General features: G+C 44.7%; 1 protein-coding gene across 5 annotated transcripts in view; it reads right to left on the bottom strand.

The window, feature by feature from the left end:
- LOC116400225 (oxysterol-binding protein-related protein 7-like) overlaps nt 1–16,041 on the bottom strand; it is a 19,951-nt gene extending 3,910 nt beyond the window's left edge. For 2 of the 5 annotated variants that reach the window (XM_031877950.1, XM_031877952.1), the window contains exons 1-18: nt 15,930–16,041; nt 8,191–8,413; nt 7,879–8,022; nt 7,681–7,734; nt 7,405–7,518; nt 7,046–7,213; nt 5,933–6,086; nt 5,682–5,800; nt 5,415–5,504; nt 5,147–5,318; nt 4,438–4,571; nt 3,197–3,289; nt 2,477–2,657; nt 2,325–2,399; nt 1,175–1,389; nt 959–1,096; nt 808–871; nt 637–715 (exon numbers count right to left, since the gene is read on the bottom strand). In XM_031877950.1, the coding sequence (XP_031733810.1) occupies nt 637–715; nt 808–871; nt 959–1,096; nt 1,175–1,389; nt 2,325–2,399; nt 2,477–2,657; nt 3,197–3,289; nt 4,438–4,571; nt 5,147–5,318; nt 5,415–5,504; nt 5,682–5,800; nt 5,933–6,086; nt 7,046–7,213; nt 7,405–7,518; nt 7,681–7,734; nt 7,879–8,022; nt 8,191–8,358 (2,162 nt within the window). In that variant the 5' untranslated portion in view covers nt 8,359–8,413; nt 15,930–16,041. Of the gene's footprint in view, nt 1–636; nt 716–807; nt 872–958; nt 1,097–1,174; nt 1,390–2,324; nt 2,400–2,476; nt 2,658–3,196; nt 3,290–4,437; nt 4,572–5,146; nt 5,319–5,414; nt 5,505–5,681; nt 5,801–5,932; nt 6,087–7,045; nt 7,214–7,404; nt 7,519–7,680; nt 7,735–7,878; nt 8,023–8,190; nt 8,414–9,253; nt 11,070–15,929 lie in introns of those variants that run through there. The other 3 variants (XM_031877953.1, XM_031877951.1, XM_031877954.1) reach the window with 3 other exon arrangements.

Here is a 16,041-nt window from a genome sequence, read left to right as displayed (position 1 = left end):
AAATAAGATTTATACAAAAACATCACTTGATTGAAATACAGCTGATAATAGTTTCTCAGTGTGATCCATTGACCATAGTGTGTTTGGTAGAGCACCTTGTGTCCTGTTCATAGACCGTATACAAACACGGACATAGTCAGCCTGACGTCACCCGTTGGTTTGTGGAGTACAGGGCGGTTTGGCCGTCGCCATTTTGTTTTCTTGGAGCGAGGTACAGCTAGCGCTAGCTAGGTTAGCAAGGCGCATTGTCATTTACATTAATTGGGATGCTAATTTTTGCTTGCAAATAAAATGTGCCCAACGTAAAAAACACATCTTAACTTCAAGCCTTCATTTTAAATTGAACTGGCGAGTGTCACAGCATATCCCCTGTACTGCGCTCATGAACATGAACATCTCTTTTGTACCAGACTGTAAACATGTTTATTTCTGATGTAGAATGGAGCTTCGTGGGGATCGTCACTGCCTCAAGTTGCCATTTGAGGAAGTGCAGATTGCCACTTCCTTTGGCTTCATTTTTCAGAACTGGAAGTTGCTGCTTGTTTCTGTATTGTATGAGCAGTTTTACTACTGTATGGTTCTCTAGCTGTTATCTGCGCCATGGTGTGACTGGTGGTAACTGAAGCAGTGGCTCACTTGGGTAGGGCAACATTGACCAGTCCAGAGGAGAGCATCTCCATAGACTTCCCCCAGAACTTGTTCTTCCATCTCTGATCTGAGACAGACAAACAAACGGAGCATTAGGTTCAAGTCCTCACACACAGTACAGGTGGATCCAGCACTCGTCTCTAAGCACGCAGCTCCTACCTTGCCAGAAAGTGAAGTTTTCGGACTCGGCGTGGCAGGCAGAGACGGGCGGGTGATGGCTGACCTGAAAGCAAAGCACATAATGCAGCATTACAGTACGTTTCCAAACTCCGATATGGAGGTTTCAGCTAAATACATCTCTGCTGGTCACCTGCTCGCTGATGTAGTGGAAGGCTCGGTCTTCTCTGTGACTCTCGTACGTTTCTCCCAAAATCGGGTTGAAGGGCTTGTAGCGATTCCTCCAGGACGCCCAGGCATACCCAGAGATGGAGAATGCTGCCACGTATACCTGGGAACATGCAGGTTCTTTAAATTAATCAAAGGACTTGCGACTGACCTCAACTGAATCTCAGCAAACTAAACTCACCATTCTCTCATACGGATCATCCGTGCGGTTGGCGATGTCCAGCAGCTCCGAGTACTCCAGCTCTTCGCTGAGTCTCTGCAGCAGCGACAGCGGCTCGTTGAGATCCACCGGCATGGAGATTCTGGACAGGTCCTTGCCGATGTTGTTGTACAGGATGCTCATGATGCCGATGTGGCTGTTGTCTGTTCCCGAGGCGGGGAGGACAGTGCGACGACCTGGAACACAGAGACACACATCAATGCAGCTGAAGGACAGCCAGACATCCCAGAGGGACAACAAGGCAGAAAAAGTAGTCCCCAATCTGTTAAATGTGCATCGTGCCACTACTCTAACCTTTTGACCTGATGAATGTAGTTAATGTAAATGTTACCTTGTATTTATATTTTCTGTATTTACCGTGTTAAAAATCAACAATAAAAATAAATAAATAAATAAATAAATGGAGAATGAACACAATCTCATTTAGTCTTAAATCTGGCACAAACTACAACCAACCCTGGTCAGAGCACCGAGGTCCGTCGGTCTCTTCTTAGTGACATTATTAATTACATTTGCATTATTCCATCGCTCCTGAAGGAAAACAACGAGTCTAACGCAGCCATCAGTCACTTCTCAGGAAGTTCCATCAAACGATGAATATGAATCAAGATTCTGTTACTGCATTTCTGTTGACATGTAAAATGAGAATGGTTGTGACCCGGCCAGCATGTTGAAAACAGTCCAAACTAAACCAAGCACAGCCTCATGTGCTGCTGTCAGGGTATAGTGACAGTTACCAGCTGTTACAGGGCTGTACTACATCAACCACTTACATGCACCTTCTGCAGGAATCACATTTCTATAGAACATTAAATAGAATATGCCATAACTCAGTAAAGCCAGTTTCCATACCTGCAGTAGGAGATGAGAGAAAGCGGAGTTATCCTGCTCTCTAAAGGGATGTTTACATGCGAGCATGTGCATAAGAAACATTGTATTTTAAATGATTTAAAGCAAAGCCCGCTTAAAAACAAAGCATTGCTAACGGGGCGAAATGATTCCATTTGTACAGCTGAGCCATCAGGAGGCAGCGTCTCGACCCCCCCCGCAGTACACTGTAAACATCACTGCACTCATTCACAGTAGAAATGGTGAACAATGGTGGTATTACCGGTATTGGAGGGCACTAGGCTGGGTACTTCTGGAACGTTGTTCAGACTGGCGCGGTAGTTGAGGGTGGCGGTGGCTGAGGGGGAGAGAGGACAATGTCAGTTCATCTGGTTGGTGGGGCGGTGCGGCCTGTACTGCCAGCTACCCACTCACCGTGTCCCTCATCCGGCTCGGAGTTGCTGGTGGTGGTGATGTCGCTCAGGCCCGACTCGTCCGACGCCTCGGCCTCCGACGAGCTCTCGCACCCGATCACCTCGCTGGCGTCGAAATACTCGGCCATGGAGTCCGCCACAGAGGGCGCACGGTGGCAGGGACGGCCCATGGACGGTGTCCTCTGAGAGAGAGCGCAGAGAAGAAATAATCGGTTTGTATAAAGGCGGTGGAGCTAGAGCGTTGGCCGGCGTGCGTGTGTCAGACGTATTGCAAAAAACACGCAGCTCTCGCCACCCACACAGAATGTCCACACCCATTGTTGTGCTCCGTCTGAACAGCATGAAGTGACCGACCGGAGCCACGTCAACCTCGTCAACCTACCGGAGCCACGTCAACCTCATTACAGCGTGGTCAGTCATTCAGATTCCCTGCTCAAGTCAAGATGTGCTCTGCTGTGATGGCGTCGGGAGAATTGTCAACATTTTCTCAGTGATTTTTAACAAATTCCATATAAAAGATGAAGATGAATGCAAATGAGTGACAGCGGGATAATGAAGAGTCCTTCACACACAAACAATCTGTGCATCGTTTGTTCTTTGGATTATCCGTTTCAAAACAAAAACACTGCCAATTATAGAATTTTGCAAGTTTTAAAATTGGAGTCAGTTTTCAAACTGAGCAACCAAAGAACAGATTACAGACGCACAGCGCGGTACACACCTGGTCAGGACGGACGGTGCAGAAGGATTCATCAGTAGAGTCAGAGGACAGTGAAACCGAATGGACTTTAGTCAGACGGGACTGTATGTCAAGCTGCGCGCACGCACACGCACACGCACACACACACACACACACAAAGTGGGAAAACAGAGAAGAAAGAAAGAAATGGTCAAAACATGTCATGCTGACTCCAGAGCAGTCCCACGGCATGTGGTGCTTATCAATGTGTTGCTCTATTATTTAACCGTGGACGAGGCCGGAGGCTCAACAGATATTATATATCATATATTTTGATGCACTGACAATATATGATATGAACTGATCTATGTTTTTAGGATATTGTTCACATTCCAATTCAATATGTTGGAGAATTTAAAGTGAATTGCTCTTTTAAAAAGGTTCTGCTTGAGCACTTCCCATAATGCAACTTAATGGTATGTTCCATATGCATCTGTCCCATATGTCTATGTAGGCTTCCTGTTATAAATGTGTTGTGCCCAGGCTGATCCATGAACACATCATCAGGGTCACTCCTCCAGATCAACAGGTTCCACAGTCATCATCATCATACCAGAGTTATGTATTGCTGCCCTCTTTTCAATACACCAGTAATTACCAGGAATGGATTTACTTCTGGTCTGTTGTGTGTTGTAGAGGGAAAACCCAACTGCCAGTCAACCAGCAACAAAATAAAGCCCGGTCACATGCAGCACCGACAAAGGAGAAAGCTCATGAAACACCAAGCAAAAAAAAGGTTCTCTCAGCGCCGGCGGTTTGACAGCAGGAATGAACGAGTTACTCGACAGACAAGACTGTTTGGTTTTAGTGTGTGACAACCATCCTGTTATTTCTGTCTTTGTGTGCGGAAACAGAGAGAAGAGACTCGAGGTGTGTTCCTGTGATAACTTGTACCTTTCCTGCCTAGAAACAGCCCAAACCTGCTGCATAGTTTCACCTCACCAACAGACTGAGGGCTGGGCTGCCGTTGTCTTTTTACAGGCCGGTGCTAATTTTTTAGGTCAATCTGTGTATTAAATCTGAGACTCCGGTGGAAAAGGGTTGGGGGCGGGGCACAGAGCGGGAGGAGGGCTAGACAATACAAATAAAATGTCAGTCTTTGTTGTCATCCGATTTTCATATTCAGGAAGAGTGAGGATCGTTTTGTTTCTACGTAGCCCGCGCTGCTCCTAGTGCGTGTGTGTGCGTGTGTGAGGGCGCGTGCACGAGGGTGTGCGTGTTACCTCAGACAGTGTGTTGCAGAGTGTAGCGAACTGCTGTGACGTGTTGTGCCTCAGGTCCGGGCCGGTCCAGGCCTGCCTCAGTCTCTCTCTCTCCAAGGTCAAAACCTCATGAATGGACTTGAGAGACGCATGAACTGTAAAACACAGCGTGCAGAGACAAAGTCATGAATACACGGTGATCTGCAATGAAGACATGTGGCAGAGCGCAGTGGGCGTTAGGCATCGCTTTCACTTTCAAATGAATTATAATTTAGAAAATGTCAGAAAACCCGGACTAACATGAATTAAAACCTTTAAAAAAAAAAAGCTCATTTTTGGAAGCCAACAATGTTTTGCTTCCATCAATAACGTGACAATCGAAGCTGCAACTTATTAAAGCCACTATAAGGAATTTGATATTTTGGGTTATTGTTGGGTGTTGCGGAGAATCCGACTCGATGAAAAAAATATTGACTATTTCTATTTAATTATTGTTAATGCCTGATGGCTTTGTTTACTTATGTAGGTCATGTAGAGGCATCAGCATCACATTAAGACCGTTTCACAACCAGTTACAAGTTCCTCACAGTAACTTTAAGTTAAGAAAATATTTCAGAAACTTAAACTGACAAACATCATCAAGCCAGTCTGGAAAACAGACAGCAGTCATTTGAAACCAGCTCAATTAAAGCTATAGACAGAAACACAGCTGTGAGGTGGGAGGCCGCACCCCTCTGAGAAGACGTGCAGATGTCCTGGTGGAGCTTCTTGGCCTCTGGCGAGGAGACCTGAGGGTTGGACAGCTGAGAGTAGACGTAGTCGGGGATGGACTGAACGGACGGCCCCAACCCGGAGCTGCTGTTGGTGCTCGGGTGGCTGGTGCTCAGGTGGCTGGAAGTGAACTGGAGTAGAAGAGACACGGTATGATACCTAGCTGAGGATGCAACTATTATACAAGAACATAATGAGGATGCACACAAAGCACACGTCAGTCCTACCATCCCCCCCATGGCTTCAACGCGGGACAAAGTCCTGGAGTGACCGAACCCTTTCCCCGTCTTCTTCTTGGGTTTCTCCAGTGACAGATTCTAGAACAGAGACCAACAGGGTTATGGCTTTTCTCCATAAGAGACAGCCCTTAGGGATCTACAATGTATTACATTATCTCATTAAAATCAACATTCTGACAGTTTATTCATAAATAAAACTCATTTTTCCCCCAGTGAAGAATCCCACAGGCGCACAGTTGTTACCGGAGCGCTCACCTGCATGCTGATTCGCATCTCCAGGTCTGTGTTGGTGATGGGCAGGCCTCCCTCCAGCCAATGGAGCCGCTGGATGAGCAGGGCCAGCTCCGTCATCTCCACCTGACAGCGAGCCAGGTCTGACAAACAGAGGGTCAAAAGGTCAATCCAGTCCATTTAAGAGAGCGGTAAAAATATCACGTCAAAGTTAACACGTCTGGGTTTTTTGTATGTCAATATATGTGACGAAATATGATGAAGACGGCTCTCACCGTTGGAGGTACCGTCGATGTCGTGGGTCTGCTGCAGCCATGCAGACACCTTGCTGGTCACCCCCGGGTGAGAGGAGACGGCGGGGGCGGGGGCGGGGGCGGGGCTTTCCATGTCTGGGTCGTACACCGACGCTAAGCTGGCGTAGTGAGCGGGCTGCGTGATCAAATACAAGGAAGGAAGGAAAGATGACTCAATCAATCACAATGCTGACAACCAGTTAAAAACACCAAACATTCTTGAACTGAAAATCTGAATTTTTTTTAGACAGAATCAAGTGATTGATCAACACTTAAAACACCAGCTATTCAAAAGCCTAGTGGTGACCCCTTGAGAATTTTACACTTTCGTATGAGGAACCTGAGAAATAGCTTCTATAAGAGTTTTGTATGTAGAGGGTTAGTATGAAGACTTTGGTTGTATGAGTAAGCGTACAATGTACTGCTGGTTAAAAAATAAAATCTGAATAGAGCAGATGCCATGACACGATCAGGCGAATCCCGCAGTGCTTTGTGCTGGTTACCAGAACAAACAGTCAGTGGAGGAGTGGCATGTGTGCTGTTGTTTTAACAACTTTACGATTACACTTGTCTTCTCAATGGAACTTTTGCTTTAGTGTTGGGATGTAGTGGTCAAAGAACGGCTATAAACGGTGGATAAGCACATTACATTTCCTATAAATTCTTCATGTTACATTTGCTGCTTACCCTTCCTGTAGTTTTACTACTTTTTTTAAATTGAAGAATAGCTGCTAACACAGCTCTGCTAACTGTGATGAACACATGCTTCTGAATTTAAGAATAAAAGTCCTGTTAGTTTGTTAATTAAAAGCTTTTAAGCTAAATCTAGTAAAGTTAGGTTTTTCATCAGCAGTACCTGAACACCTACATTTTTGGGATTGTGGCCACATCTAACTGAGATCAGAAGTCAACGCGAGCCAGACCAACTCAGCATGTGGTCCCAATGACAGCAAGGTCCTGTCTCTGAACGCACAGACTGGACACTCAATGCCATGTCATGATCGGACGACAAAAGTCACACTGAAGTGAAGAAGAGTGTAACCGGGGCCTGTTAGAAGATGCGTGACGTTAACCTCAGCGGGAGTCTCTACTGACCATCTCTCTGTTGGTCTGGGCGAGAGTGGCCGCGGTCGGCAGGTTGCTCGGGCTCAAGGAGAGAGCGTGAAGGACACCATGATGGACACTCATCGCCTCGTTTTTTGTGAATACACGATGGGCACACAGCTTGGTCAACCAGATGTAGAAGATGTCATGGCTCTTTGCCTAACGAGGGAAAGGAGAGAAAGAGTGTTTGGTTCACTGCAGGCTAAAGCATATCAGCATATCCACGTCTGTCTGTAAACGTCATTTTAACCCCTTAAGATTTGACTTATGAGAGTTTAGTTTTTCAGACGCCAATGACGTCTGTGTCGATAATGATTGCTGGACTCGCTGAACTCTGCTGCGTAGGTTACCTTGAGGTGGTAGATGTTGTCCCCAGCGTCCAGGTCTAAGCCTTTGGTCTTCTTGTTGATGGACATGACCGCCAGGCTGACGTCCAGAGAGCCGTGGAGCTTCCCTCTCTGAATCTAAGACACAATTTGAAATGATGCACTTCAAACGGAGCCATTAGCAGCACTCGGGAGTCAACAGAATGAACCCGACATGAGTTCATGGCGGTTGCTCTATCACTGCTCTGAGTGACTGACAGTGAATTGTGCAACAGCCCCATTTTTCTTTTTACAACTTACATCTTGCTGTGTCTTTGAGTACTTGAGAATTCCTTTCTCCAGCAGGAAGTATCTCTGAAAGAGCAATGACAGTGAAGAATTTCAAAGAAACAGGAATTGCGTTATGCCGACGGGTAAAGACGGTCTAACCGTCACGACGATGGTTTAAACCTGGGTAAACTGAGCGGGACAAAGATCCGCGGCACCATCACTGCTCACCTTGTGCCAGCCTTTGAGCGGGTACTTCCTCTTCTTCATCAAGTAGCCCTCACAGATCCCAGGGATGCTGAGGTCCACAGAGGAGCCGGGAACAGAGTACATATCCCGCTGCTGCAGGTCGTCCATCACCTCCCAGTCACGAGACTGAGAAGAGGAAACGCGCAAATCATTACGAAATAAACCAAATGACTGATGGAAAAAGAAAAATCAAATATATCATCGGCATTTCGATCATTCGGTGCATCTCTAGGCTCTACTGGTCAAATCCATACCGGTGTACTTCCTACACCTCCCACCTGTGGGTCTCCTTACCTGCTTTGATTGTTTGGAGGAGCCGGTGCTGCTGGTCCGCGAGTGGCCGGGCTTGAACACGCTGGCCGGGGATTTGTCCACGCCGCTGATCACCGACAGGCTGCTACTCAGAGGCAGCGGACACACCTGAGGGTCCATTGGCAAGATGTGGTGAGGAAAGCGTTGCATGGAGCGAAAGGTGGGCGTTCACGACAAGCCGTGTCTCATGGCAGAGTCAGCGGCACTGAGGAGATCAATGAAAATGTGTTAACGGCACGGGGGACAAAACTATCGGGAAGACGCCGAGGAATAAAATAAGTGGACAGTATTCAAAGCAAAATGATCAGCTACAGTCTGATGATCTTCTTACTCAACTCTGAGATCAGATGCACTCATTATATGGGAAGGATCGATATTTATAAAGCTTGGTCGTCTTGTAAAATTCATACGAACATTAAACAGACAGGCCAGTTGTGTTAAACAACAACAGGATGGACACTTCACACATTTATACAACCACTCTAAGAACTACCGTCAGTGATATCAGTGGCGATGAAGGAAATCTTAAAAGTCACTAGATCATTAGTTCAAACAGACAATGAAACGCATAATTGATTGAATATTCAGCAGCTCTTTCAGATCTCTCACACACACACACACACACACACACACACACACACACACACACACACACACACACACACACACACACACACACACACACACACACACACACACACACACGATAGCTGGCAGCCATTATCACACGATGTGTGTTCAGAGAACATCTGATTCCCCACTAACACAGGATAGATCATTAGACCCGAGGCCCTGAATTACATTTGGACAAGGCGACTATAAATGCAATGATACGAGTTTGTCCATTCATACTGCAGTCAGTTAGGGCTTTGCTGTCAATGTTGTGTACATTTTTACATCACAATATATCGACATATACCATGATGTGCAATTTCATATAAAATGCAGCTTTTACCCATAGCGCTCACTCCTTCACTGAACATAAACCTGCACAACTACAGCTCGTGGCAATACTGACGACAAGGTTTAAGAAGAAACCACACACCTGTGTTGGCCTGAAGTCTAACAGGCTGCTTCCCAAACAGTCCACAGGAAATTCATTAAACTTTCCACTCGAGATGAATTGTAGAGCCGCAAGAATTCCCCTAAAAAGTTCATGAAAAACCAAAAGAAAGCAATGTTCCTAGGAACGATCATTCAGCATCGAAATCCTCTGAACTACTGTGTTGCGCTGAGACCAGTGTCACACCTGACCCGCTCGTCGGACTGGTGCATATCTAAGGCGGCGGGTATCTGGGCGGGGCTGAGAGACACTCAACGTGACCGAACAGGCCTGCCGGCTCTGTCATCACAAGATCTGCAACAGATTTGCAGTCTTCAGATATAGCCGACAATAGAAACATAAGAGCTCTAAATTGCATTCAATTATCAGATTCTGGCCGACACTAAAGACAAACTACAGCAACTACTGGGAGGTGATTTAAAAAAAAAAAAAAAAAGTGTGAAATGTTTAAGATCTGGCCACTTAGGATGAAACAAAAGCTCAAACTAAAGCTATCTGTATGTAGTCTAACGGTTAAGCTTAATTTTCCAGATATTCTAAAATGATTTTGAACTTGTCTGCTGGCTGAGACACAGCAGCCGCTCTACCAGCAGCGCATGCAGGCAGTGCATCAGCAGAGAAAGGCTTGAATTCTGCATTCTTGACAAACTTCACTCGGCAATGTTACTCATTTTATTGACATTTTCATATGAATGACTTTAACATTTAGCCTCGTTATATTCCATTCTAATCCGGTTCTCACTTTAAAGAAACCAGGCCGACATGGGAAACGTCACACTTCAATGTTTGTTTATCTCCAGTCCTATGTCAGGACGACTTTTCTTAGGGACGTTGCATCAAAAGAAAAAGGGCTTAGGAAGAAGTCTGCTGGTGCAGCATTAAGTCATAGTTGGCTTGCTTGATAAAGTTTCATAGTGTCCCCATAACAGTACATGAAGCAGCACCCTCTAGCAGTGACCTCCTAGTAGCCAAACATGCAGTGAACGGTTTGGTTCCCTCCTGTTGGAACCAAAGAAGAAAGAAGGAGCAGAAAGAGCGAAGGCCACATTCCCTGAATGCTTTGCACTACGCATCATTGTGTGATTACAGACTCACGGTATCACATGTTCCTAACAGTGATAAGTGCTCTGGTATTGTCGCAGTACGCCCATATGAGGGACACTGTTGACGGAATTGACATGCCCTTTTTTCGATTGATGAACCATTTGTTCAATTATAATGTTAGCTGCCATGACTACATCATCACATAGAAGAAAAGCAAAACAGTATGGTTCATTATCAATAAACACATTTACTTCTTCTAATGGTATTCAACCACACACATGGTACAGAACTATCCGAATGAGTAGACACAACTAGAAGTCGGATCTAACCCTTTAACCCTCTGAACCACTAAACCTGCCAGCGGGATTGAAAAGCATACTTTCTTTCAACAATCGCCAAAACTAGTTCATCCTAACCAGAGCTTGTAGAAAGTGTCATTATCATCAGCTTTTCCTCTTTGCGACGGTCTTTGAACAGGTCAAGTGCAACAAACGCTTCTGTCAGCAAAGCAACAAAACAAAGTTTCAATTACGATATTTCATCAAAAACATTGTATTGTGAATAAACCTTTTGCTTTAACCAGATACTGTGAAAAACATTAAATTCTGCGCTCTTTAGTGCAACTAGGAAGCCATGATTGAGCCTGACACCAACAGTCACATGACAACTTCGACTGAACTGCAGTGTGCTGAGCACAGAACACTGAAAAGCTGTTTAGGGCATTTAGAACTCAGAAGGGCCGTAATCACCAAGGACTCAACTCTCCCAGCAGTGTTGTAGTTAAGACCACCTAAAACCAGGGGTCGGCAACCTGCGGCTCGCGAGCCTCTCTGTTGTGGCTCCCTGAGTGTACATCAGGGGTCCCCAACTGGCGCACCGGATCCGGACCCAGGAACTAAAAACCGATAGATAATTTGGAATTGAATTATACATATTGGGCAATGGGTTTAAATTTTAACCGGCGCATCTTATTCAGCCGTTACGGCACTTGTTCGGCGGTGCAGGAAACACACCGACCAATGCATTTCAAATCACATCAGGTGATGCAGCTCAGCCAGTTTCCTGACTCGAGCGAGGTTTACACACACGTGACACACGGGGCTGAGACGAGGAAATAGAAAGAAGAGCAGGAATATCGCGCTAATCGAAGAAGTTATCTCACATGACTCTCTCCAAAAAGAGAAACATGTTCAGAGAGAATGTAATTTATAAGCAAGAATGAACAGAATCGTATATGTTAATTATTCCCACAGGCAGTTAAATCCTCTACTCTTGTCAAGCGCTTTTCCCTGCAGGTGGCTAATCATGATTTTCAGACCCCCACCCTCTGTTATCTATCAATGGATAAATCCAAAAAAAGAAAAGTCACGGAGGAAAATAGGAGAGTTTAACTCTGCGTGGACGTCTTCATTTGCTTTCACTGCCAACGATGCTGGCTTACCTCTATGCTTCCAGAACATACACACAGCATGTGCTGAAAAGTGTCATGCTGGAGATGAGCGTCAAAGAGCGAATTCTCAACTGCTGCAGCAAACTCTCCTCTTCATAAGAGTTTGATATTGTTATATCAGGTAAAATTGCAAAAAAAAAAAAAAAAAGTCAAGAATTGTCTTTATTCTTGTTCTATATTTTCATAAACACAACAAACTATAGTTTTTGTATATATAATATAACTATATATACACAACTTTATAAGCTGTGATACAGACAAATTTTATTTGGTGGAAAATAGAGCAAAATGGCTCTTTGGATAGTAAAGGTTGCCGACCCCTGACCTAAATGGAGACCAAGTCAAGACCAAGACCACTGAGTCCCACACTGCACTGCGACATTTTGTTGTGCAGCCTCTCTGAGCTAAAAAACGTCACCGTAGAAAATGGACGAGACAAAAGACCGAAAAGTCCATTTGTGGGAGCAGATCGGCCAATCAAGCGGACACTGAATGTTGCTAGTGATTGTTGTGCTTTTACCACCGCACGCCTCCTCTCCACAAGGAATCAGCCTCCTTGCTGTTATGTTATGGCTGTCAGATTCAAAGAATGAGGTCAAACATTGATTTTAGTTGTTTAGTTTAGACAGTTGAATGTCGACAGCTTTAGAATTGTAAACACCGGCAGTATAGGTTGTCAGAGGTAATCGACAGTAGACATATGGTATACATCACAAAACCATAATCTCTAAAGACCATTCTTGACTCAGGTATTGTTAATATAATAATGTAATATCTGTCATGGTGGCAGGTGACCCAAACGTTGACCTGTAACCTTTCCCCGTTTTTGGAAGGTGCTCATTTCATTCCAGCCGTCCTCCATCTGAAGTCATATCCCAGGTATGACACCAACATGTTGAGTCATAACTAGGACTGGGGGAGAAGTTTAGAACAACCATGAGAGGTATGTGGTCTGACCAGTAAACCAGAGAGAAAGCAGGAGCTGAGATACAGCCCTGAGAGCAGTATTTAACACCCTGCCGAGAGCAGGAAACGAGGCCATGCGTCAGTTGTAGAATTTGGTGTTTGAATTCTGTGAACGCATTCAACAACATGTTTCACGTAAGTCACTGCAGGTACCACGGTGCTGTCACAAACAACATCCTCAGCTTCAAAACCATCGCTTTAAAACATTGCTGGATCGTGGCTACATATTGCATCACTGGAACATTCCTGTTATTTATGGTCCATTGTGTTTTACCCAAGCAGCAGCTAACAAGGCCATTACCTGCAGTCTAGGTAGGCCTGTCACAGCTTCACAGTGAACCGTAGACATGTTTACACGGGTGGGCACCGTGGGGTCAGACGGCCCAGGGTGAAAGTGGCCCGAGGCTCCGGCTGTGAGAGCACCATCACTGTTTTCTGGGGTGTGGTCAGCGCTCACAGAGCCCTCTGTGCCTGTGTGGAGGGACGGGGCTCCCGGGTCTGTCGGCACTGACCCGTCTTGAAACACAGAGCCTGTGTGTCGTGGGTGTGACTTTTTTGCTTTGTCATCACCATGATTCATACAACCAATTTGTTTATGGTGTTTACAAGAGAACAACATTTTTAATCTGTCCTCTTAATGTTGCTCAAATTGCATGACGCATGACCAACATTTAGGACAATTATTCCTGTCATTTTTCAAATCGCAATGTACATCACAGAAGAAGGAAAATAGCAACGTCCATTTTTTTCAAGATTGTGCAGCCCTAGAATGATGACCTAATATATTCAGGGCTGTATTGCAACATTGTGCGGAACGGACATATTCAACATGTGCACTACAGTGTTCTTTCACATGCATGTCAGTGAGATGTCAACTCAAGACCTGAACAAACTGGTTCTCTCGCTGTCCTCCATCTCTCCAGGAATGTGCCAGAGCAACGTACGCTGGCTGTTTGGCCACATGTGACTGACGGGAGCACTTTTTAGGTGAACAACAGTGTTTACAAACAAACGCTACAGTTGTGGGTGCAGTTTAGTCCCAATATGATGAATAAGAGGTAAAGTCAGGTTCTTAAGGCAGTCTAAAGGCCTTTACACATCGGATGCGTGGCGGATTAACGACAGGATAACGCGTAATACTAGCTTGCAAATATTAAAGGGATCAATTGACCCAGTCTGTCTAAAGGTAAACTAATGTATAGTTTAAGCTACTGTGAGCCATTTCATTAAGCTAAGCTTCCCCTTTGCGAAATGCTCCAAGCGACTTTGAGTTCACTCTGGTTAACAGTTACGCAGCGTACATGTCCAGGGCTCTTACTGTGAACGGTAATAAAACGAGATGAACTGGTATTAACTGCCGTTGTAAAGACTAAAAGAAATATGTCCACTCCACACATGTGATTGGTTGATGCCTTCATACGAGGTACGAAAGCTCAAGAAGAATTGACCTCATTTTGGGAAAAAAACTAAAAGTTTAGTTTTTTTCGCAGTTTAATATTTGTGTTCTGTGCTTAAGTACTCATGATTAAAGGACTTTGACAAATCGCAGCCTATTGACATGCAAACAATTTGCATAAATGAAACCCCCCAATGTGTTGGCCTTATGAATGGGATGTACTTCTACAGCACTTGTCTAGTCTTCCGACCACTCAAAGCACTTTAACACTACATGTCATCATTCACACACCAACTCTTTGGCCCCTCTTCATCTTCCTCTACTCCCTCTGGTATTACAGCAAAGACAATCAACAGAAACAAACTGCCGATATGAATTCCCACAGGAGCGTAATGATGTACTGCATGTCAGCTCAATATAGAAAGAGCACTCTTCTATGTCATTCACCATTTATTTATACGGTTTTTGTGACAGTATCGTAACTCTTTTTCTACCACCACCTACACCACAGTATGGCTTTAATTAAATGCCATTAAATGAAAACTAAAAGGTGTGATTCATAGTTTCACTTTACATCAACTCATTAGAGCTGGGATTCAACCTCTATCTTGATGCGTGTCTTTAGTGGAAGGCTCTATGAGCAGCCTGTCTGTTCCTCTCATGTATTAACATCACATTCATCACAGAGCCAAGCATTCAATCTTCCTTCATTTATTTTCCCCTTTGAAAAACGTAGAAGACTCTAACCATCTGGACAAAAGGATTTTTCACCCGTTTCCCAAGTTGCACCTGTTTTTCCTTATCGAAACAAAGATGGCAGCCATAAATGCCACAGCCCATCTCCTCACCCAGTATGTTCCACGTGAACACAACTGTACTGGTGTACATTGAGGTTTCCAGCCAAGATTATACTATTTCATACACAACAACATGTATAGTAAATACTTTGTGTTTTGGAAAAAGAAAACAAGCGTATAATTACAGGCCACCTGGATCAGAATTTTGTATTATTTATTTCCATGTTTTGAAGAGACTTTCAGGCTCCTCAGACCCCTCCACATCAGTGATACAGGTTTCAAACCACCAGCTGGGTTTTTACAAAAGGTCACTGGGTATGTATTGTCAGTCAAATGAGTCAATAACGTTAAGCTCTTTGATTCTAATGTAATGTTAGTTAAGCAGCAGCCAACAAACAAATCGGGGTAATAATAAAAAACACACATCAAGACAAAAACAGCATGTTTTAGTGTGAATTCAGCAGCAAACAGCAGCAGTGTAGAAATGCACCAAACACGACTACACACCCACCTGCGTGCGTGTGTGCGTGTGCGTGAGAGACAGGTAGGAGGCTTAACAGGTTTGTGAACAACACCCTAAACACCGCCATAGGAACAGCGTGAGAAACAATGTGCTTCTGGTCGTTAAGGACATTTTACATTATTCTCCGACATAGTTCATGTTAACGTTACTACTTCACATTGTTGGCTAGTTTCACGCGTAAAAAAACTAAAACGTTACACGCCGAAAAGGCCGCCAAAAGTCATTCCTGCGACACCCAGTCACAGTTAATTAGACGTAAAGACGAAAGCGGAAAGGTGAAAAAACATTCGCCATTTTAATTCACCTTACGTACGAAACGAACCCTAAGGACGCGCGTGAACACAAAGCCCCCTTTCACCAAACGAACCGTCAAATGATTTCTTAAAAACTTCTTCCGAATGAAAACTAAAACTGTATCAAACATTTTCACTTCGGCGTCCATTGTGAAGCGATACAACAGTCAGTGTTTCTTCCGGACTCACCTGGTTTAGAAGAGGCTCGACTAGACCCCACCGGCTGAGATGACGAGGCTTCTTCTAACTTCTGGAGCTTCTTGTTATCTCTGAGCGCGCGTGGCACACACCCAACATCCAG

Source organism: Anarrhichthys ocellatus, unplaced genomic scaffold (assembly GCF_004355925.1).
Source record: "Anarrhichthys ocellatus isolate YVR2014 unplaced genomic scaffold, GSC_Weel_1.0 scaffold156, whole genome shotgun sequence".
NCBI lineage: Eukaryota > Metazoa > Chordata > Actinopteri > Perciformes > Anarhichadidae > Anarrhichthys > Anarrhichthys ocellatus.
This window is presented reverse-complemented; position numbering and strand designations above follow the sequence as displayed.